The sequence below is a fragment of the Aethalodelphis obliquidens genome, unplaced genomic scaffold, assembly GCF_003676395.1.
Source record: "Aethalodelphis obliquidens isolate GAN/ISIS:26980383/991018 unplaced genomic scaffold, ASM367639v1 scaffold8, whole genome shotgun sequence".
NCBI classification, from domain to species: domain Eukaryota; kingdom Metazoa; phylum Chordata; class Mammalia; order Artiodactyla; family Delphinidae; genus Aethalodelphis; species Aethalodelphis obliquidens.
The window spans coordinates 64,168,500-64,192,652 of record NW_020837952.1 but is presented as its reverse complement, the minus strand read 5'-3'; the positions used below and the strand labels follow the sequence as shown (position 1 = coordinate 64,192,652).

The 24,153-nt window shown below is 55.9% G+C and overlaps 1 protein-coding gene across 1 annotated transcript in view; it reads left to right on the top strand.

Annotated features, from left to right (window-relative positions):
• TTLL8 (tubulin tyrosine ligase like 8) overlaps window positions 1-9,446 on the top strand; it is a 41,437-nt gene extending 31,991 nt beyond the window's left edge. Inside the window, 5 exon segments of the mRNA XM_027106031.1 lie at window positions 3,743-3,891; window positions 5,827-6,067; window positions 8,062-8,497; window positions 8,970-9,256; window positions 9,258-9,446. Of these exon segments, the coding sequence (XP_026961832.1) occupies window positions 3,743-3,891; window positions 5,827-6,067; window positions 8,062-8,497; window positions 8,970-9,256; window positions 9,258-9,420 (1,276 nt within the window). The 3' untranslated portion in view covers window positions 9,421-9,446.
• The last annotated feature ends 14,707 nt before the right edge of the window (window positions 9,447-24,153 follow it).

Below are 24,153 nucleotides of genomic sequence, written 5' to 3'. Positions count from 1 at the left end.
AAGTTGATCAGTGGCATATTCTACAACCTTAAAAGGAAGGAAGTTCTGTCAAATGCTACAACGTGGATGGACCTTGAGAACATTATAATGTGCAAAATAAGCAAGACACAAAAAGATAAATAATGTATGATTCCACTCATATGAGGTACTCAGAGTCATCAAAATTACAGAGACAGAAAGTAGAATGGTGGTTGCCAGGGGCTAGGAGTTAATGGGTACAGAGTTTCAGTTTACAAGATGATGGTGGTGATATTTGCACAACGTGAGTGTACTTAATGCCACTAAACTGTACACTTAGAAATATTTAAGGTAGTAAATTTAATGTTATGTGTATTTTACCACAATAAGATTTTTGGAAAAAAAAGTAAATTGGTAAATTTCATCGTGTTTACAGAATAAAGAAGAAAAACTGTATGAGCGTCTCAGTAGATGCAAAACACTGATGGAATTCAATGTGTCCATGTTAAGTTTTGTTGCTGTTTTTAGCAAACTAGGAAAAGAAAGAAACCTCCTTAATTTGATAAAGTTTATCTACAAAAATCCGAAAGCTAATATATTTCTTAATGGTCATGAACTGAAAGTGTTCCCCTAGAAATCAGAATGAAACAAAAATTCCCACTATCATGACATCTAGTCAGTATTGACTGAACAATCTGTTGAGTTTAATAGTACAAGAAAAAGAAAGAAAAGGCAAAAAATCAGAAAGGAAGACATAAGACTCTTTACTTACTGATGACCTAATTGTGCACATAGAAAATTTTAACAATCATAAAGAAAGTATCATAATTAAGTCAGTTTAGCAAGATCACTAGGTACCAGGTCAATATACAAAAGCCCACTGTATTTCTGTAACAATCACAAAACGAAATTTACAATAACATCAAAAACCTACAAATATCCAGAAAAAATATAACAAAATACAAGGAAAACCCTAAACTGAAAATTATAAAATTATGCAGAGAAATTAAAGACCCAATAAGTGTGTGTGTGTGTTGTGTGTATGTGTGTGTACGTGTGTGTGTATAAAACCACATTCATGAATTAGAAGACTCAGTGGTATAGAGATGTTTGTTTTTCCCAAACTAATCTATAGATTCATTGTAATCCCCATCAAAATCCATGCAAGGGTGCTTCTCTGGTGGCGCAGTGGTTGAGAGTCCGCCTGCCGATGCAGGGGACATGGGTTTGTGCACCGGTCCGGGAAGATCCCACGTGCCGCGGAGCGGCTGGGCCCGTGAGCCGTGGCCGCTGAGCCTGCGCGTCCGGAGCCTGTGCTCCGCAAAGGGAGAGGCCACAACAGTGAGAGGCCCGCGTACCGCAAAAAAAAAAAGAAAAATTTCTTAAATAGTTCTCTAAGAGCACTAATCATAATTTAAAAGTTGATAAATTGTACTTTATTGACATTAAGAACTCTGTTTATCAAAAAACACTACAAAGAGAATGAAAAGACAAGCCACAAACTGGAGGAACATATTTACAACACGTATATCCAACAGAGGTCTCGGATCTAGGATGTTTAAAGGACGCCCATAAATCAGTAAGAGAAACAATCCCATTGGAAATGTCACATAAGAAGACAGCAAACGGCCAATCAGCACATGAAGAGACACTTAGCATCACTGAATTCATAATTCAAGGGTGAATTAAAACCACAGAGACGCCACTGCACACCCACAAGATCGGCTGAAAGGTCAGCCGAGATGGGGAGCGGCAGGAGCCTAAATCTGCTGGGGGGGGCGGCGGGGGTGTCTGGAAATGGGTGTAGCCTGTCTAGAAAAGCCTCAGGCATTTCGTATAAATTGAGGCATCTACATACCCTACGACCCAGCTCTGCCGTGCTTGGGGCGTTTGTCCAAGAGAAATGAAAACACATCTGCAGAGGGTCTTCATTCGTAATCTGGAAACCACCAGCGGTGTGAAGAACTTGCTGCTGATGCCCGCAGCACCACACGTGGCTCTCCACGTCGTTCTGTTGACTGAACGAGCCCCGGTGTGAAGCTGGAGGCGTCCACACAGGGGCGGGGAGGACAGGGCAGAGGCAGACGGGTCTGGCCGACGTGGTCTCCAGGGCAGCATTTTGAGGGGTTGGAAGTGTTTGCATCTGGACCCGGGTGGCACCTGCACGTGCGAGAATGGGCAGCTCTCCCCGCAGGGCTGTGCCCTTGGCTCGAAGTCCCAGGTGTAACCAGTGGGTGGCAGCAGCAGACCCCGCAAGGGCCGCGGTGGCACCTTCCGAGCTAGGGGGCTCGTTAGGGAACCGGAGGGCGGTTAGCTCGGTCTGTCCCCGTTCCTTCCTTGTTGAGGCGCCCGGGGTCCCACGCGTGGTGTGCGTGTCGTCAGGACCAGAAGGGCAGATGCTGTGTCCCTTTCTTGTCATCAGCATCTGGGGGGACAGTGCTTGTTCTCTGGCGATTATGAGGGTGTCTGGGACAGGGAGCTTGGCCAGGCCTTCGCCTTAGGCTGGGGTCCCGCCTCCTCCCGTCCGTCCTCTAACCCCCAGGGGGAAGCGACTGTTTTCCTATTGTGATGCACAAACTCACAGGGGACTCCATCCTGCCCGGATGCCGCTGCAAGGGCTTGGACACCCTGGGGAGACAGTGGGGACCCTTCCCTGGGGGAAGATCAACCCCTGTCTTCTTCCTGAGCCCAAGTCGAGATTGCATTTGCTGGTGTCCTGGGCAGCTCTGCCCCTGGCCATCAGGCTGGGCTCTCGGGGACCTGCCTCATTTCTCAAGGCATCCGGGCCGGTCTCTGCTGCCGGGCGGGAGGGTTACAGACAGCTCGGGACTCACACCTGCTTCCGCCAGGTCCTGTCTTCTCCCTGGGGTCAGGTAGAGCGTGTGCACCACCAAGGTGGGCCGGGGGCTCCGGGGGCTCCCCTTCTGTGTGTCCTGTTAGAACCAGGGGGCGTGGCCCCGTCTGACTCGTCACCCACGTTCCCTGCACCAAAGGGGGCTCCTGCTTTCTCACGCCCCAAACTCTGCTCCTCGGTACGGGGCCTCTCCCCCACCATAGGGGACCCCACTCATCGCTACTCCCTCCCTGTTGCCCCCCCTTCCCAGCAGGGTGGGCACAACATTGTGCACAGACGTCCGTGTCCCAGAAGGCTTTTTCCCCACGCCAGGGCCATCCCCGCAGTTGGTGGCAGGTGGCCTCGGGGCCCAGCGCAGTGTCCTCTGCTGCAGTCCACCCTCGCGTGGGGTTGCGATGCGGCCCGGGCGGGGGTGGGGCTCCTGGTCCCAGGCTTCAGGGACGCACCAGCATCGAGCTCTGAACGCACGCAGACAGCTGTGCCGTCTGCCTCCCTTATTCCCTTAAGTTACGGTGGCTTCCCGGGGCGGCCCCATGGCTGCCGTGACCGTGTGGCCACCAGCCACTCTGGCAGTCGAGCCCACGGGACACTAAGCTGGCGTCCAGCCCGCGTCAGCTGCAGGACCCTGGGTGCTGCCGGCATGGGCAGCTCGGCTTTCCCACACGGGCCTGCAAGGGCCACCCTGACGTGGGTCCGGCACGAGAACCCTGGCCTTCATGTCCCGGCACCTTTTCTGGGCCCAAGCACAGCGCCCCGGGGTGTCCTCAAATCGGGGGTCCCCACCACCCTCCAGGCCACGTTCCCGGGCACCCGTCGGGCAGGCAGGAGGATGTTCTGAGCCTGCCCCTCGCCCTTTACTCGGGCGGCCACCTGCTGGCACCTGGGCACCGCCCTCAGAGCCTCACGGGCTTTCTGGATCTTGCTTTGTAGCGGCGAGGCGTTCATCTCCAATTCCAGAAATTACTTTTCGCAGTGCCAAGCTCTGCTGAAGAAAATCACCTCTGTGAACCCTCAGACGGAGATCGACGGGCTTCGGAACATCTGGATCGTAAAGCCCGCGGCCAAGTCCCGGGGACGAGGTGAGTCCCAAGCCGGGCGCCCTGCGGGGACAGCCAGCCGTGGCAGCGGGGGGACTGGGCGCCAGGCTCCCTGGGGGCTCAGGACTCGCGGGTCCCGGGGAGCGGGCATCCCAGTGACCCTGGTGTTCATGGCTGCTCTTCCAAATTTTGCTAAGTAATTAGGATTCATTAGGAAGTTCCGTCTCTAGTCCTCAGGTAGACTGTCTGTAGTTTTCTTCTCGTATTTGCTTTGCTCGCCAGCTGCTGCAATGGAGCAAGGACTCCGCATCCAGCAGCAGTGGGGGCCTGGGCCCAGGGCGGTTATAAAAGCCCCAGAGGCACTGGCCTCTTGCAGACGCATCCTGAGTGCCCTGTGAGCTCTGTCCCGGGACCCCGGTTTTCTACTTCTCCTTGCGTCACGGCTGTGACCGTGCCCTTTTCTTTATTCCTAATGGTGAATACTGTGGGTTCTTCATTTAAAAACAGGATTTCAGGGTGATTTTCCAATCTTAGGAGTGTTTCCAAAGAACCAACTTTTGGTTGCATTTGTTCAATTTTCCTGTTCGCGCTTGGTGCTGACTTAAATGCTAAGCTTATTTATTCCCAAACATCCTTGTGCAACAGTAGAAGCTTTCAGGCTATGGAAATGTCCTCAGAATACAGCCTTCCCTGCACCCTCTTGTTTATGTTATATGATGTTCTCTTTTTCCTGAGTATCTAAACAGACCTTACCTTTTGTTTGCATATTCTATTTGCCCCTTGAGTTATTTGAGGGGTTTTACTGTTGCTGTGAATTCATAAGTGGTTACTTTTTATGAGATATTTTAAAAAGCTTTATTAATTTGTGAATATCCTGCATTCAGGCTGTCCTGAAACGTTCTCTTTCCCGAGCTTCTGCCTGCTCTCAGCAAGCACCCTCCTGGGCCGGGCCCGTGTTCCCCCCCGGGCTCTCTCCTGAGCCCAGACCTTCCACCCACTGCCGACACTGCATCCCCGGGGATGCTCCACAGACACCTCAAACCCACCTGTTCATAACCGAGTGCACGCCATTGTGCCTGGTCACTGGCTATGCGCCCACCGCCTGACCCCCAACCCAGTGCCCCGTCTGCTCTTGGCCCAGGGGCGTGCAGCTTCCTCCTGGACTTTGGTCTCAAGATGGCAAGGTCTCCACTTGCTGTAACTGAAGAGCGGGGTCCTGTGTTCTGTGAGGAAAGCTCCCTCGTGTCCCGCACTGTCACTGCCCCTGGACCTCACAAGGGGCACCCGCCCCCCGTGCCGGCCAGGAGAGCCAGGCTGCCCCACATCTCGGCCTCTCCTCACACTTGTCCGAGGCAGGTTGGCAGGGAGGATGGCGAGTCCCCCCACCGTCTTGTGACACAGTTCAGGCTTCCGGGGTGTCACGGCAGAGAAAGAGAGGGCTGGGGAGGGGGTCTGTCGGTGACATTAAATGCTGCAGCCCAGGGAAATGCACGTCACTTTGGCTCACGTGTCACTGGTCACCACCAGTCACATGGCTTAACTTTGGGGCATGCAAACCCTCCTGCAAAGTGGAGGGGTGCAGACGTGGGGGAAGAGTCGTGTACCCCATCCCCGCCCTGTTCACCCCCACTTGTCCAGTCGCCCTGGGTGTGAGGCCTCACCAGCCCTTGGAGCCCGTGGAGCAGCCCATCACCCCGCCTGCTGCTTTCCTGAGGCTGAAGGGCCCGCCCTGCTTCCCTGCGCCCCCCAGACTCGGGCCAGTGCCCAGCTCGCTGGCTGCCTCCTCACGGGGCCTCTGTCCCCATCCCCGACCTTCCCATTCTCAGTCCTCTCTGAAGCCCCTTGTGGTGGGCGAGCCTGGAGGGCTGCCCTGGCTGTGGCCTCGACCCTGAGGGCAGAGCGTTTCCTGCGTAGCCCCCCAGCGCAGGACCGCAGGCGTTGTTCTGGGGCTGGGGGCTGAGCGGTGGCCTCTTGCAGACATAGTGTGCCTGAACCACGTGGAGGAGATCCTGGAGCTGGCTACAGACCCACCCCCCGCCAAGGGCAACAAGTGGGTGGTGCAGAAGTACATCGAGACGCCGCTGCTCATCTACGACACCAAGTTTGACATCCGGCAGTGGTTCCTGGTCACCGACTGGAACCCGCTGACCATCTGGTTCTACAAGGAGAGCTACCTGCGCTTTTCGACGCAACGCTTCTCCCTGGACAATCTGGACAGGTCAGTGGGGGTCAGCTAGCTGCCATAGAGGGTGGGCTCCCACCAGCACCTGGAGCGCGAGGCAGGTCTCGTGTGCCCGGTGGGGTGCTGTGTCATGCTCGGGCCTGGGGAGGCTACTGGACCTCCCTCTGCAAGGGGCGGGCCCAGGCCCCCTGCCCATCAGAGCCAGTGCCTTGTGCCCCCATGGGGTGTGCGTCTTCTCCAGAAAATCCTGAAAGCACCGTCTGCCATGTGCTCGTGGGCACCAGGCACCCTCTGCGGTGGGTGCCGCTGCCCCTCGGCTGGGAAGGCTGAGTGGCGGGCCGTGCCCCTCCGCTGACCACACGGGCCGGGCTTGGGGTGCAGCTCTGCTTGCTCTCTCGGTCCCCTCAGCATGTGGAGGGAGAGGACAGGTAGGGCTCCTCTGGGAGGCTCCTGGGGACCAGCCCCTCAAATCCTGCAGTAGACTCTGCAGGGCCTTCGCTTTGTGAGCGCCCAGAGCCCTGGGTGGGGATCCTGCAGGCGGGGAAGCTGCTGGAGTGTCTGGGGAGGTGGGGGGCGGCTCCCCGACGAGGCAGAGTGTGGGACGTGAGGGTGGCCTGAGGGGTCCTCTGAGGATGACCCCAGCCGTGCGGGGTTAGGAGGGGTGAAGACGATGAGAGTGGTACCCGATACAGGGTGCAGGGGGTTCCGGGCAGCAGCTCAGACCTGCAGGAGTGGGTGCCCTGGGGTGGGTGAACCCAGCCCCAGCAGGGTCCCAGAGCGGGCAGGCCGGGTGGGTGTCAGGACGAGAGCCCACCAGCGAAGTCTCGGGAACGTGCCATTCTCTTGAGAGAACAGCTGCCACCTCTCTTTCCAAATGGAGGGCCTCCGTGGCTCTGTTTTGTGACCACACGCGGGTGCCCGGCTGGGTGCCTAGACATCTTGGCGGGGGCTACAGGGGAGCCCGTCAGTATCACGAGGACTGAAGGTTGCTTCACAGAGACCTTGAGGGGGTTCACTGTGCTCAAGCTGGGGGCTGTGACCACACCTGGGGTCACACCTGGCAGGTGACACCTGGAGTCACACCTGGCAGGAGCAGGCAGCTGGGACAAGTGGTCCCGGCCGGCAGCTCAAGGAGCACATTTGTTCCCACCAGGCCGGGAAGGCCTGGAGGAGGGGTCCTGGGCTGACTGGGCAGTGAGAAGCCCACGGAGCCCCTTCCAGCCTGCCTGGCCCTGCCAAGCTGGGAGCTGAGTGCCTGGCAGGTCTCTTACCCTCTCTGAGCCATTTCTCCATCCGGGACCATAACCCTCTCCCCAGGCTGACAGGAGATTCTCTGACATTGTTTCTGAACTGTGTCGGCTCCCTGACAGCACTGTTTGCAGCTTCCAAAACTCTTCCGTATGCCTGTATCTTGTTTCTTGTAACTGTCTTAGGGAGTACAGCTCTCTCATGGTCACAGGTGCGGTCTCACCACCCAGAACAAGATGGCAAATCCCCAGGCCCAGGGACACGTTTAAATGAAAATGACTTTGAACAGGACCCACGTATTTTATAATCTCCTAGTAGATGCTATTCAATTTAAATCCTGTTTAGAACAATGCCAGCGTATAAACGAATTAATTGAAAATTTCAGTTAGCGAATCCTTCTAGCCCTGGGGGGCTCCGGCTCTCCTCCAGGGACAAGTGGGGAAACGGGCTCAGAGGGTGGTACCTGCTGGAGGCTCCTAGTTGGTGGCCCCGGGCTGGCTGGCTTCTGCCCTGCCCTCCCCGCCCCACCCCATGGTGGTCCCAGGCGGGATGGGAGAGCTGTCCTGAGGTTGCCTAGGAGGATTAGGAGAACGGGGAACCCGTCAGAACCCCTCCCGCAGCGGCGCTGTGCCGGGGTCACGGCCCACGGGGCCAGGGGCTCGGGGGCGGATCCTCGGGGCGGGGTCTGGGCGGGGCCTCAGGGTGGGGTCCCGGGGCGCCCGCTGGGAGGAGAGGAGCCTGCGCACCCGCCCCCCGACCCTGACGGCGGCCTTGCCTCGCAGTGCCATCCACCTGTGCAACAACTCCATCCAGAAGCACCTGAAGAATGACAAGGACCGGAGCCCCCTGCTGCCGGATCACAACATGTGGACCAGCACCGAGTTCCAGGAGTACCTGCAGAAGAGGGGCCGCGGGGCCGTGTGGGGCAGCGTCATCTACCCGTCCATGAAGAGGGCCGTCACCAACACCATGAAGGTGGCCCAGGACCACGTAGACCCGCGGAAGAACAGCTTCGAGCTGTACGGCGCCGACTTCATCCTCGGCTGCGACTTCAAGCCCTGGCTCATCGAGATCAACTCTAGCCCCACCATGCACGCGTCCACGCCGGTCACGGCTCGGCTCTGCGCACAGGTGCAGGAGGACACCATCAAGGTGGTGGTGGACCGCAAGGTCGACCGAAACTGCGACGTCGGCAACTTCGAGCTGCTGTGGAGACAGGTGAGGGGGGCGGGGTGTCCCTCTCCTGCCGGCCACCTCGGGGTGGCCCCTCCCCACGCCCCGGGGGCGTCTCGCCCAGCTGGCCTTTGCCATCCAGCTTTCCAATCTCTCCTCCCCAGCCAACCCCAACTCTGTGGCCACCTGGCAGGGGGTCCTCTGGCTGGGCTGGCGGGATGTCCGTGGCCTCCAGGCCCCTCTAGGCTGTTCCTTTTCCGACCTGCAGTGTCCTCCGTCCTCCTGGGGTGAAGATCCAGCCTTCCTTCAGGGGTCTTTCCAGGGGCCTGCTTCCCCAAGGAGCCCTCCTGCAGGCCAGGCAGCAAAACCCTGCAACCTGGCGCCCCTGGTGGGGGGACCCAGTGGGCAGCCCAGCCGTCGGGAAGTGTGGCCGGGGCTTCTCCCTGAGGCCTTACGCCTGACCAGCAGGCCAGGAAAGAGCCAGCCAGCACCCCTCACCTCATCCTTCCCTCCCCAGCCTGCAGTGGAGCTGCCCCCCTTCCCGGGGTCCGACCTCTTCGTGGAAGGGGTGGGTGTGTGGAAAGCCAAGAAGCAGATGACGCCCATCTCCAACTTTGACTTTGCATCTCCGCTCTTGGACATTCATCCACCAGGGGAGAGGTGCCCCCCGGCCATGCCACACCTGGCTCCGGGGCCACCACGAATGGCTCTCCAGCAAGACTTGAAACTGAAGGACGAAAAGGTGCTTCCTTGCACCTTGCCTGTGCCCTAAAAGAGGCTGGTGGAGAGAAGTGCGAAAGTAAAGTGCGGCCACAGGGAGTTTGGGGAAGATAGAGGCCCCCACCTGTACCTTTCAGCACCTAGACAGTAAGGCCCTGAGCTCTGCTCTCGCCAGGGCCGAATCAGACAAACACTTGGATCCAAACTTATTAAATGTGCGCCCACTGCGTCCCTTCTTCCGAGTGTGAAGACAGTGGAGAGCGCTCAGTTTCAGCTGCCCAGACCATCAGGTAACAGCGCCGTGCTCGAGTCCGTCTGAGCCCCGGGTCTGCTTGGGGCTACCTGCTCTGCGTCCTCCAGGGCAGGCCGGGGCCTCTGGTCCAGCCTGAGCTCAGAGCAGGATTCAGGGCGCCCTGGCCCCATCCTGGTCCCGGCCAGTTGTTGGGATAGTGGGGGGTCCTGCAGCAGGACCAGGTGGGTAACAGCCTTCGTCTGTCTCCCCTGTGGGGTGTGGCGCCAATGGGGCGTCGAGTTTGAGGTTTGCATAGGCGCCAAGTGCCGCGGACGGGAGGGGCCGGCAATCACTGGGCCCTCGCGCTGTTTTCTGAAGCTTCTGATGGAGCCGGTCACACGTGGCCCGGGAGCCTGGCCTGGGCTTGGCCTCCGAGCGCAGGTACACAGGTATGGAGCAGCCCCACTGGCACGGTCTGGCACCCAGCCGTGGCCAAGAGAGTGACCCCAGCCAGGGCCACGCCACCACCTGCTCTGCCCCAGGTGCACCTGTCTCCCTGAACTCACCAGGACACATGCACCTGCTGTGCCCACACCCCCCCGGGTTCCCAGTGTGTCTGTCTGTCTGTCTCCCTGGCACTAACAGCCTCTTTGCCTGTCTGTCTGTCCCCATGGATTGTAAGCTGTCAGGGGCTGGGCTCTCGGTGCACCCCTGCACCTGGGGCCATGCCCGGCACATAGCAGATGCTCAGTGCATGTCTGTTGCATCAGCACGTGTGCGGGCCGCCCCCCAGAGTCGCCAGCGCCGGGCACGATGAGCTGGCAGGGCCCTTGGGGGCCACCTGCAGTCCGGCCCGCCATCCTCACCCCATGTCCAGTCTGGCACCAAGGTCTGTCAGCCCTACTGCTTAGCGACTTGCCTCTCCATGGGGGCAATTTCCAGGTTTTCTCTGCCATGCACTGTGCGACTTTCCCCAGACCTCTTCCTAGGAGTGAGTGTCCCCAGGGCGCACACAGCTTCTACCTAAGTAGGTGTATTAGCTACTGTAACGAAGTCCCGCAAACTTGGTGGCGTAAACCGCAGACGTTTTTTCTGAAGGCCAGAGTCCAAAACCAAGGCGTCGGCAGGGCCGAGCTCTCAGAGCCTGTAGGGAAGAAGCTTCCTGTCCCTTCCAGCTTCTGACACCCCCGGCAGTCCTCGGTGTTCCTCGGCTTACAGACGAGTGACTCCGATCTCTGCCCTGCTTCACATGGTGTTCCTTCAGGGTGTCACTGTGTCCAGATTTCCCTCTTAAAAGGACACCAGTTGTTGGATCGGGTCCCACCTCCTCTAGTATGACCTCACCTTACCTTGATTACATCTGCAAATAAGGTCACCTTCACAGGTTCCAAGTGGACGTGAACTTGGCGGTGGCGGGGGGGCGGGTATTAAACCTGGTGCACCGGGCACTGCAGGCATCGCCAGAGGGACGGCACTGTGACCGTGGTCACACCGTGGCCACACCGCGGCCATTGCTCACATTGTGCCAATACTTGGTGTTGACAGGGCTTCTTGTTTGCCTCTGGAGGGAGTGATGGCGCTCGTTTGCATTTTCCTATTTACTAATAAAATGGCCTGTATTCAGACATGCGTTGGGCAATTAGGGCTCCTGTCCTGAAAAGCACATCTTCTGTCTGATCGTCCTTAGAATTGTGCATCTTTTCTGCTGATTTGAAGGGGTGACAGCCATCTGTTCTGGATTCTCCTCCTTTTTCAGTTGATTTGTGTGGAAACACTGTGTCCCACTTTGTGATCTGCCTTTTCACACCTTTATGGTGTCTTTGGATGTAAAGCCACCTTAATTTTAATAAACTCCGATAGGTCAGGCTTTCCCTCGACAGTTGGTCATTTCTTTGGCTTGCGGCCTTACCCTGAGGTCGTGAAGCCCTCTTCTTCTAGGAGCATTGCTGTGGCTCATACATTCCAGCCTTGGACGTTCCTGGAGCTGACTTGCACGTGGTGTGAGGAGCCCAACGGCCCCGCCCCTGCTCACCTGCAGGCTGGCACTGTTGCGTGTTGGCACCTCTGGACCTTCCGTTCAGCTCCACCGTTTTGTCTGCCTTGGGCCAGTGCCACAAGGTCTTCATTACTACAGCTTTGTAGGATGTCAGACAAGTCCTATGAGCTGGTTTTTCTTCCTTGGAAATGACTCAGCTGTTCTTGGCACCCCTACACCTCCACACAGGTTACAGAAGTAGGCTGTCAAGATTCACCAACATAATTTTTTATTAAAATTAAAAATTTTTTATTGCTATTAAATTCATCAGTTTGGGGAGAACTGACTTCTTTACATTACTGAGCCTTAGAATATGTGAACATGGTATATCTCTCCATAAATAAATCCTTTAAGATCTTTCAATAAACTCCTAGAAGTTTCTTTGTAATGGTCTTTCACTTTTTCTGTTGGATTTAGACATATATTTTTTATTTTTTATTCTATTGTAAATAGTATCAAATTAAAAAAAATTTTTCCTGCAAATTGTGGCTGGTTGACAGAAAGGGAATTGATTTTTACGAATGGATTCTTTTTTTTTAATTAATTAATTAATTTTTAAATTTTTGGCTGCGTTGGGTCTTCGTTGCTGTGCGCGGGCTTTCTCTAGTTGCGGTGAGCAGGGGCTACTCTTTGTTGCGGTGTGCAGACTTCTCATTGTCGTGGCTCCTCTTGTTGCGGAGCACGGGCTCTAGGTGCGCAGGCTTCAGTAGTTGTGGCACACGGACTCAGTAGTTGTGGCTCGCGGGCTCCAGAGAGCAGGCTCAGTAGTTGTGGCGCACGGGCTTAGTTGCTCTGCGGCATGTGGGATCTTCGCGGGCCAGGGCTCGAACCTGTGTCCCCTGCATTGACAGGTGGATTCCTAACCACTGCGCCACCAGGGAAGCCCTATGAATGGATTCTGTAAAAAGTCCATCTGGCTAATATCATTTCTATCAATTCATTAATATATTTGAAGATTCTTTTGGTTTCTCACATACAGTTATATCAACTAATTTGTTTTCCTTTCCTTGCAATCATTATACCTTTCATATCTTTTTCTTACTTTTTTGACTGTCTAGGACCTTGTTTATTCATTCATTTTTCTCATCCCATTGGATCTCAGGTGCATACATTCTGATTAATCATAATTCTTGGTTCATGACATAGTTTCATTGTTTGTCCTTGCATGGCCTACTTTTTTTTGGATCGTTTTAGTAGTGTAATTAGAACTTGCACACAGGTTTTAATTTGATTTTTAATGTGGCTAAAGTCATCAATCTTTTTCTTTTAGTCAGTGCTATTTTGTCTTAAGAAATTTTTCTTTACCCTGAGGTTTAAAAGATTGTTTACCTACATTTACTACTAAGAGTTTTACATTTTGGGACTTCCTTGGTGGCGCAGTGGTAAGAATCCACCTGCCAATGCAGGGGACATGGGTTCGAGCCCTGGTCCGGGAAGATCCCACATGGCCCCGTGCGCCACAGTGACTGAGCCTGTGCTCTAGAGCCTGTGAGCCACAACTACTGAGCCCACGTGCCACAACTACTGAAGCCCGCACGCCTAGAGCCCGTGCTCTGCAACAAGAGAAGCTACCACAATGAGAAGCCCAAGCACCGCAACAAAGAGTAGCCCCCGCTCGCCGCAACTAGAGAAAGTCCACGCGCAGCAACGAAGACCCAATGCAGCCAAAAATAAATAAATAAAATAAATTAATTTTTTTAAAAAAGAGTTTAAAATTTTGTTTTTGACATAAAAGTCCTAATCCATTTGGAGTTGACTTTTGTATATGGTGTGAGTTAGGAATCGAATTTTATTTTTGTTCACGTAGAAAAATTTTTCAGTTATTTTTTGAAAAATTTATTTCTATCCCCCTGTGAACTGGTATCCCACCTGTGTGCATGTGTGGGTCTATTTCTAGAGTCTCTATTCTGTCCACTGTTGAGTTTGCCCCCCTGCACCAGTGCCACACTGCCCGTTGCATCTGGTAGGGCAAGTTGCCTCTCTCTGCTTATCTTCATAAGGGTCTTGGTCCTTCCTGACCTCATCCTTTTCTATATAAATGTCATAATTGTTTTATCAAGTTCAACAAAAAAAATCCTATTGATATTTTGGTTGGATTTGCATTGACTCCGTGGATCAATTTGGGGTAAATGGATAAATTAATGAAATCACATCTTTCTACCCATGAACATGACATATCTCTCCATTTACTTAGATCTACTTTAAATTTTAGAATTTTCCCATCAGAGATCATAGACATCTTTTATTAGATTTATTTCTCTTACTTGATATTCAGATACTATTGCACATGGTGTCATCTCTATATATACATTTTTGCATTGTTTGCTGCTGTCATATAGAATGAAACTGACTTCTATATATTAATTTTCTATCTGCCACATTTCTAAACTCTCCCATTATTCCTAAAAATGTGTATGTATCTTCTTTTGAGTTTCTATGTAAATAATTATATCCTGTGTAAATTGCTTTGTATCTTCCACTCCAACCTTCTTGCCCCTATGGTCTTGTCTTATTGTACTGGCTAGAACCTTCTACACAATGTTGGGCACCATTGTTGAATTCCTGATTTTAAAGAGAATGCTTCTAACATTTCTCATTTATAATGACATTTTCTGTAGGTCTTAATAAAGCTATAAATATGATATATACATATAAATGTATAGATACTCTAGCACGTTAAAGTAGTTTCTTTCTAATCCCTACCAAGAATTTTTATTACAAATGTGTAGTGAATTTTCTCAACAATTTTTTTTGCATCTATGAGACTCTCAAGTTTTTTCTCTTTATACTATTAAAGTGATAAATAACATCAATAGATTTTTCTTTTTCTAAGAAGTTGCCTGTAGCACTGAACATCAATCAGTTTTTGAATGTTAAACCAACCTTGCATTCCAGGAATGAACCTAAGTTGGTTTGATGTTGAGTTTGATATATGTCCGGATGTGGTTTCTTGCATGTAGTTAAAATTGGTTCTCAACCACAGTTTATTTACATACTACTGTGGATAGACATTTACATTGTTTCTAGTTCAGACTATTACAAACAGTGCTGTTGTGAGCACTCCTGAATTTGGTGAACATGTGTACATCTTTCTGTAGGAATGGAGTTGCTGGGTCATGCTTTGGTAGACACTCCCAAGGAATTTCCCAGAGTGACTGTGTCAGTGTAAATTCCACCACAGTGTATGAGTCTTCCAGTGACTGCACACTCTTACCAACACTAGATATTCTCTGTCCTTTTATTTTAGCCATTCTAGTAGATGTGCAGTGGGTTCACATGACAGTTTCAATTTGCATTTATCTGATGACTGAAGAAATTCAGCACCTTTTCATATCAACAGTCCATTTCAACATACTCTTGCAAGGTACCTTTTTTGTATTTGGGCATGTTTTTCTGTTCCCTATTCCTGTCAACTTGTAGGAGTTCCTTATGTATTCTGGATACAAGTCCTTTGGTGGGTATATGTATTAAAGGTAACTTCTCTCATTCTATGATCTGCCTTTTACTCTGAATAGTATCTTTTGGTGCACATACGTTATTTATTTCAGTATATGCCAATATCAATTTCTCTTTTATGATTAGCGTTTATGTTTTCTGTTTGTGAAATCTTTGCCTACCCCAGAGTCATAAAAATAGTCACTTCTGTTTTCTTCTTAAAGTTGTATGGTTTCACATTTAGAGCTATGTTCCATCTGGAACTGTTTCCGGGTGTGGTGTGATATAGGAGTTAAGATGCACAATTTTTGTACAGACGTTCAGCTGATGCAGCATAGTGCATTGAAGACACTGTGTCCTCTTCGCTGCATTGTACCATTGTCGCAAGACAGGTGACTAGGTATGTTTTTCTGGTTTTGGACTCTACACTCCCAATTTTCTATGTTCCTGTCTTTATTAAGTCAGGCTTTTGCAGCAGTAATGCTGCATAACAAAGACAACCCCTCCCCAACCTCAGAGGTACTTATTCATCAAGCCTCTGTTTCTCACACATCTTCAGGTCAGCTGTAGCAATGTTGGGTTCTACCAGGAAGGCTGAGCCAGGCTCCAGGCTGCAGGTTGGGCTGAGATCCACCTCACGTGTCTCCCCTTCTGGGGCCAGTGGTTCCCCAGTCATCATCTTCACGAGGCAGATGGTATCAGCATGAGAGGGCAAGTCAAAAGGGGGAGGCATCTGAAAGCTTCTACTCACATCACATCTGCCCAAACTCAAGTAGGTGGGCGACGAAGGATACTCCTCAGTGGGGTAGGAGGAGCGGAATGAATATGTTCTGAACAATAATCAAATATACAACAGTCTAATCTCCGGGTCACTGGCATTCACTTACCTTCTGCAAACAAACTACGCTCACCGCCGCCGCCTGCCAAAAAGTCTCCACAGTCATAGAACCAGACTCTGAGTCTGGGATTTGTGATTCTCCATCATTCCTCTTCACCTGGATAACTATGAACCAGAAAAACAAGTTGGCAAGTCTGGGATTTGCTTTCCCTTCCTTACGAGCTGTGAGCTTAGCTGTGGCTGTTGCATGGAGGCTGGCAGAAGACACGCGACTCCTGGGTTGGAGACGAAGGACTTCATCGTTCTCATCTCAGGAAGCAGCGAGAGCCTCTGAACATCTGTGAAGCCACGTGGGGTGACGCACTGTGGCCCAGATGCCTGCTACACACGCTGAGTTTGCATCACAGATGAGGAACACTGAACCTCAGGCATCTACCACTTTTGTAGCAAGCAGTAAGCAAGCCTGCTCTTGTCCTGGAGGGAACTAGCACCTCATCCCCCAGGACTGCTCACTGCAGGCACGATGCTGAGAAAGGTAAATGGGTGATCAGGGTCTTGCATTCTTGGCACACCCCACAAAGTATGTAGGGTGCTTGGGAGACCCAAGGAAGGCCTTCTCTCCCAGTGATACACAGCATCCTGCATCATCTGAGCCTCCGGCCAGTTTCCACAGGCCACTCTGACCTGACCAGGAGAGGTGGGCACCAAACCCGTTTGATTTGTCTCACATGCATTTGTTTAAGACAACCGTCATCAGGTCCCCCAGCAGCACAGACCTCAGCCACGTTCTCTGGGGCCCTGGCCTCAGCACTGTGAGTCCCGGAGGCATCCTTACTGCCAAAGTGCCAGGACTGGGTCTGCTTTCCCCTCCTTACAAGCTGTTGGCTGTGAGCTTAGCTGAGGCTGTTGCGTGGATGTTGCCAGAAGACACGCAACTCCTGGGTCAGAGATGAAGGACTTCGTGAGCGCCAGCTGATCTGGGACGCACTGTGGCCCAGGCGGATGGCGCATGCACAGCGGGCCCGTGTCACGGGGGGAGCAGTGAGCTTGGGGCACTTGCTGCCTTTTCAGGAAGCTCTTTGTCCTGGAGGGAGACATTACCTCACCCTGAGACGTGGCCCAAGTGAAGGGTGGTCAGGGCCTTGCATGGACGGAGCGCACCTCGAAGGACACGTAGGAGGGCACGAGAGACCAAGGGCTGTCTCTCCCAACACAAGGTACCTGCGTGCATGCGTGCTCTTGAGCACGCGTGCACGGACACACACACATGCGCACGCCTGCATGGACACACACACGCGCACACACGCACACATGCACGCACGCCACATGGACGCAGCACAGGGTAGCTGGTCCACAGCACCCTGGATCCCCCCGGCAAACACTGCGCCCTTCCTGGGGGAGAGCTCTGTGCCATGACTATGCTCCTTAATCCATTTTCAGCGAGTCTTGGCTCTGCCCCGAGAGGCCCTTTTCTCGTCCTCCTCCTCGGCCGTATACGAAGGAGAATGTGGGGGACACGTGCCCCTTGGAGGCTGGCCGTTTCCTCCGCGGCTTGTGGCCTTAGGAAGCGGGGCTCTCAGCTCCTCACAGCGCAAACGGGTGCTGCCTCTCTTGGCCCAGGCTGGCGGTCCTTCTGCTAACGTAACCCTTCTCCCCAAAAGCTGTGCTTCCGTCCCACCAACTCTGTGCACCAAAATCCACTCCCACGTTCGTCTTCAAGATATGTCCTTCTCTCCACCAGTGCTGGGACTCTGGGACCAGACCCACAGCCTCCCCAGGAGCCTCCTGTCCAGCCGAGGGCAACTGTCAGCCCCTTCCGAGTGCCTGGCAGAGGGCAAGGCAGCCGCCGGCAGCCTGGTCAGAGGCTGAGCCCCTGGAGGCCTTGCTTCCTGTAAGCGTCTCGATTTTGTCTGTTGCTGGATTGAGATGAGAACCTGGTCCACGTCGAGGCTCTGCGGGCTCAGGGTTTCTCCACCTCCTGCCGGAGGGCCACCTTCCCATACTCAGGTCCTAATGTCCCCATGCCCGGCCAGTCACAGGGAGGGACAGGAACACAGCTGGTCCGGGGCTGTCCTCTCCTGGGGCCCGTGCGGGTCCAGGGTTCGGTGACTCAGCCGGTTCAGGTGCTTCTTGCTCATAGGAGCCAAGGTTACTCCCGAAGCCACTCCAGACGATGTCCGGGTTCGCTCAGGGCGCACGCCGGCTTTCGGGGTCCCTCCAGGAGGGCGCCTGGCTGCGCCACGCTGGGCACGCGTGACCCTTCGGCCAGTCTCCCTGCCGTGTGCGGTGTCGCTGTGGTTGACGTCTGCCTCGGTCTTGGTGCCCGTGGGAGAGGGCGAGAGGGTCAACCTCCTGTGGCCGCTCTTCGCGCCCCCCCCCCCCCGCTTCCCAAGCCAACACCACCTATTAGGGTCTCTCTCAGTTTCAGGACCCCCGTGCGCGCCTGAGTGGGTCTGTGCTGCGGTGACCGCGCGTGGCGCTCATCTCGGAGGGAAGCAATGCGTGATGGTCACGCGGCTGTGGCCCTGAGGGTCCCACGGGACTAGCTGCGCTTGCTTCCAGGCTACCGGCTGTGTTCAGGCCGGAACCGCAGCTCCTCAGCCGCGAGCCCGCAGCTGCCCAGGGCGAGTTTGCCTCTTGCCAGCTGGGCCGCACGCCAGCACTTGCTGCCTTCACTGCACCGCGTGCAGGGGAGGGCAGGTCACCTGGCCCGGCCCAGCCAGCAGCACGGGAAGCACACTCTGCACCAGAGGCTGTTCTCAGCCCTTTGCATTTCCATACGTATGTCAGGATCAGCCTGTCCACCTCAAGAGAAAGCAAAAAAGAGATAGACAGACAGACAGACAGAGAGAAGGGAGGGAGGGAGGGAGGGAGGGAGGGGGGAGGGGGGAGGGGAGGAAAAACTGCCCGGATTCTGATTGGATTCGCCTTGAATCTGCAGAGGGGAGAACTGACATCTCTTTATATTGTCTTTCAAATCAAAAGCATGATCTACTCTTAATTAGGGCGTCCTGATTTCCTCTGGACTGTGGCTTGTGGCTTTTCAGGGTAGAGCTCTGGCACGTCCTTCATTAGGTTTTTTTTCTGGTTATTTGGTGGTTTTTAACGCCACAGGAAATAATATCTCTTTTGACACAATGTTCTTAAGGCGCAACTTACAAATGGTAAGGACAGGTCTCCAGCAGACACGGTGCGACGTGTTTGCCTTCACGACCACCACCCGGAAGGAGAGAGGGGACATTTCTCCACAGAAAGTTCCCCGTGCCCCTTCGCACCCTGTCCTCGGCCATGCGATGACCACTCTCTGACTTCAGTCAGCCCAATCTGCTGTCTCGGCTTTCACTGCTGCGCTCAGAGATGCTCAGCTGAGCCCGCGGCTTTCCAAAAGTGAGCTGTCTTAACTGCGGGCGCCATTTACGACTGTTTTAGTAAGACAGGTCTGCGTGTGGGATTTTATTTATTCAAACTGGGAGCCTTTGGACATCTTTACTCTCCCACTCGTGTCATTAATCGTTTATGAGAAACTTCCAGCCTCTCACTTTCTGTACTGCCTCCACCCCATCCTCTCTGTCCCGGCCTTTGGAGCTCAGGTGTGACGTTGCTCACACCTTCGCCGCCCCTCAGCCCGTATCGCTCCCGTTCAACGTCTGGTTTCCTGTGCTGCCATCGGCACGGTCTCCTCATTTGCCTTCCGGTTCATTCTGTCCCTAACAGTGTCTGGAGCCCTACGAATCCATCCATTGAAGCTTTAACTTTAGCTATTATCGTTTCATGTTTTAGAAACTCTACTTTTCAATAAAGTTGGTTATTCTTTGTAGTTCCTTTCCTTTGCCTAAAACCTCTAAATTGTATGACATCACACAGTTAGCTTATATTCTGTGTCTGATAATTCTAACAGGTGAAGTCTTTGGTCATGTCTGTGCTGCGGTTGCAGCCGGCACTCTCACATTTTATTAGAGACGGATCAGTTTCTTTCAAACGTTAGTTGTGGGGATTCTTTGCACTCCTTCCAGAATGCAGGGGAGCCCCTCGGAGGGTGGTGTTTGCCCCGGGCCCCTCATGTCCCACCTACCGAGGAACGCTGCCCGCGTCGCTCTGAATTCATAGCTTGATGCTTTGTGCCCTCCCCGCCGTGCCTGCAGCCCAGGGGTAAGAAGCCGCCACTCAGACCTGTTGGGGACTAGCTCGGGACTCCAACTTCTCTGGGATTTCCACCCACATAGCTCAGCGCCAGGAACACGCCTGGCGCTCCCTGGGGCAGGGAAGGTGTGTTCTGGGCTCACCCGTGCACCCGGGCTGTAACCTTTCGGGCTTGCTGCTTCTTTGAGGGGTGGGGTGTCTCTCACCCCTCTTGGGGGTGGTCTTCTGCCCCTGCACCCCTAGCCTTGGCAACTCGAGCCTCGAGGGGTGCTGGTCCGCAGAGCCTCTGGAGGAAGGGCTTCCCCTCAGCCGCGACCTGATCACCCCTTGCTTTTGCCAGCTTTTGTTGCTTCTGAGACGTTTTTCGTGTTCTGTGCTTTTCCCCAGAAGGGCTGGTCTGGATCCCAGAGCACCAACTCCTGCGTGGACACCCCGTCCGCTTCGGTGATGTCCCCCGTCCCCGGTGCCCCTTAGGCCTCACCCCCTCCTCCTTCACCCCCACGATGCATGGCTCTCCTGCTTCTCAGCCCCTCACGCCAGCCCCTAAACGGATGGCTCAGCCCCTCCTGCCTGCCTCATGCTGCCCCTCTGCCGCAGGGGCCTGGCCCTTCCTCAGCTTGGAGCGGGCCCAGGGCTCTGTCCCCGTCCAGCCGTACGCTAGGCCCATTTAGGCCTGGGGTGCATTAGTGGGCAAAGCACTGCCGGCAGAGCTGCCCCCTTGGCGACAGAGCCTGCTCACCCCTGCTCACCCCTCCCCACCCTGTGCCCAGGCCTCCGGTCTCCCACACCCTCATATGCCACGCAGGCCCTGGCATGTCCTGCGGGTCAGGCTGGCCCCAGGACCCAGGGAAGGCCCCACTCCTGGGCTCTGGCTCAGCCTCCGCTCAAGGGTCCAGGAAGCTGTGGGCTGCTTTGCATAGGCGCCGGGTGGCCCCCACTCCTGCCCACCCCACCCAGACCCTCCCGGACCCCGGGCAGGAGTGACTCAGCCCAGAGCACTGGCAGCGGGTGGCTCTGCCCGTGGCATTCCTGGGCTGAGCCATTGCTGGCTGGGCACTGCCCGGGGCCCAGGCCCACTGCCCGGGGCGTGCTCATTCCCCCTGACTGGGATTGCGCCCCCTTGGGGGTGGAGAAAGATAAGCAGGGCCAAGGGGACCTCAACGCTCGGCTTTGAGTGGAGGTCTGGGCTTTTCTGAGAGCTGGGGAAAGCCAGGTGGCTTCTGTGTGGGAGCAGGTGGGCTTGGGAGCCAGCTGGGACGGAACTGCCAGCCAGGTGCACGCCTTGCAGCGGGGAGGGCCGCCGCAGGGTGGGCGAGCCCGAGGTGGGCGTGCTGGAGGGAGCACCATCTCAGGGACCAGTGAACGTGGCCAGAACGAGGTCTTGGGGCAGCAGGCATGGTTTTTGGTACCAGTGGGCCTGGTCTGGGGTGGTGGACATGATTTCATGCACTGATGGATGCAGTCTGTGGGCTGGTGGGTGGCCTCAGTGGGCGTGGTCTGGGGCAGGTGGGCTCTGTCTGCACAGGTGGGCGTGGTCTGGGGCAGGTGGGCGCGGTCTGGGGCCATGGACGTGGTTTCCGGGCGGGTGGGCACCGTCTCAGGGCCCTTCTGTCTCTCCCTCTCCCCCAGGGCTGCCAAGGGCCCTCCCAGCGCCGTGCCTAGTGTGCTGTGGCTCGCTGCCGCCCGCCGGTCCCTGCAAACGCTGCTGCTCGTTCTGCGCCGCCGTCCTGCAGGGCGCCTCCGTCGTGCCCCTCGGCAACGGGCCGGGCGGCGGCCTGTGCACCCCGTGACACCAAGGACCAGGCCCCGCGGCCTCCAGTGCGTGGCGTGCTTCTCTGGAAACCTTGGCATAGATGAGGGACCTTGTACACAGAGCTATTTTAGCAAAGTTGTGCAGTCTTCACCATGGTATTTCTGTGGAGCCTCAGTCCCCACCCTCTCCCAGTGCCTGCACCCCATGCCCACCCACATCCCGGGCCCCTCGCCCTGCATCCCACGTGCCATACCCACACACCCGTGTCCCCAGACCCACACGTCTCTCCTCACCCCGCATGTGAGAGGCATGCCCTGGGCATGTGAGAATGAGAGCCTCCTGGTGTGTGGGCTCCCCCGCAAGACACCCCTCCTCTGGAGCCCCTCCCTCCTTGCTGGAGGGCCCCGGCCGGCTCCCCAGCGGCCCCTTGTTCACTCATTGATTCAACAAAAGTCTGGCTGTGCTGGTCCAGGTTCTTTGCACCCAAGAGCCTCCTTTCAACCTGGGCTGAGCGAGGGGGTGAAGGGGGTCCCTGCACTGGGTCAGATCCCCTCAGATTGTACCGCAGGTGGACTTTCGGGCCTCTGGCTCTCAGTGGGCCGTGCAGGCTGTGGAGACCAGAGGTGGGGGAGCCCCTGCAGCCTCTCTGGGCTCAGGCTGGGGTGTCCCAACCACCCGAGCCTACAGGGGACAGGGGGCCTGCGAGGGGTCTCGAGGGCCGCTTCTTTGTGGACACTGGGGGGATCTGCAGCCCCCAGCCCTCAGAGGCAAGACAGGAGACCCAGGGGTCAGGGGCCTGTCCCCACCATGTTTCTTCCCCATGAAGTCATGTGGTTGGATTTGCCGTCCACTTCCGATCACCTGCATCTCCTTGGCACCGGGATGGCGTGTTCAGCACACCAGGGTGTCACCTGGTGGGTGGGCCTGTCCTGGGGCGGCCCTGTAGAGAGGGCCACTGCGGTGCCTACTGGGCCACATGGGGCCTCTGTGCCGCTCTGGGGAGAGTCACTGAGTGCGGCGTCCCCAGCTGTCCTATGGGTGATGATAAAGCAGGCTGTGGTGGAGGGCAGCGCCGGGCCGCGCAGCCTGAGCTCCGGCAGCACGTCCTCTCCCGACTTACGCCGCCCGGCTGACCTAGGGGCCCAGGGACCTCCTGCAGCTCAACTCGGGGGGGGCCAGAGCAGGGGCGGCGGGAGGACTAGCGCCTGGACTTCCTGGCCACCCCGAAACACGCCAGCCTGTGGCTGACCGCACCCCAGGCCAGCCCCACAGGTGAACACGGCCGGGCATGCGCTATCCCCATCAGCTCTGCCTCACTGACAGGGCAGAGTGAGGGGTGGTGCCCAGAGCCCCGCGGTGCTCACACGTGCTCCGGGCCTGGTGGGAGCAGCGGTGAGGTGCAGGCCCGGAGGGAGGGAGGCTGGGCCGTGGGCTCTGGTGCCTGGGCGGGTGTGGGGTGTGGGGCCCGTGGTCTTGCGTGCCGTCTGCCTGTGGGGCCGATCCTCTGGTGCCGAAGCTCCATCAGGTGTTTCCCAAGTTCGTTCCTGCCTCGGGCCTGAGCCCACTTCACGGAGCACTCGGGTCAGACAGGGTGCAAGAGACGGGCCGGCAGCCAGGACCGCCCCAGGGGCCCGCCTGCCCAGGGTGCCGGCCTGGGGTCAGCTCCGGGTCAGCTCCTCTCCACACCTGGGGTGCCCTGTTGTGGTTTCAAGCAGAGCCCCAGCCCCCAGGGCCAGCACAACGGGGGCGGGGTGTCCCCAGCTCTCCAGCCATACACCTTTTTCCATGCCCCCTTCATGGGACAGTGCCCTCCCAGGCCGGAGGCGCTTACACCTGCCCAGAGGGTGCAGGAGGAGGGCTGGACACAGGGAGGATACCAAAGGGCCCCAGAGCCACACCTTGGCTTCTGGGGCCGGACAGGGTGCTGGGAGCCACTGCCTGGAGACGTCTCCCCTGTCTAGGAAGATCCGAACGGGAAGGAGCAGAGCTCTGCCGCCAGCAGAAGCCAGGCCCCAGAGTTACAGGCCACGGGGCGCTGCCCTCTGGGGTGAGGGATGTCTAGGCAAGGGCTCAGCAAAGGGGGGGGGCAGCCTCTCACATACAGATGGGTGACGGGGGCACTTGGGGTGTCCCCAGGCTTGCGGGAGTTGGGGCTGGCGCCAGCGGCCCTGGGAGACAGGCGCCTGGGATGGCTCCCACCCCTCTGCCAGCCCCGCTGAGCTCGACGACCACGGCCCCTGACCACCTTCCATCCCCCAACCACAGGACGGGGGCCTGAGAGACAGGGGGACACCCGGGAGCCGTGGGGGAGGCAGGCGGCTCCCTGATCGCACAGGCGCGCAGCCAGCCGCAGGGGAACGCGGTTACCTGAGACCCCAGAGCCTCAAAGTTCCAGGATGTCTTCTGTGACAGCCTGGAAACAGCAGGGTGTCTGGCCAGTGTGAGCCTGCAGGAGGAAGCTGCGGGCTGTGGGCTGTGCCCGGCCCACCGGGAGGGGCAGCACCCGCCCCAGGGAGCGAACTCACTCCGGACTCTCTCCTGCTTGTCT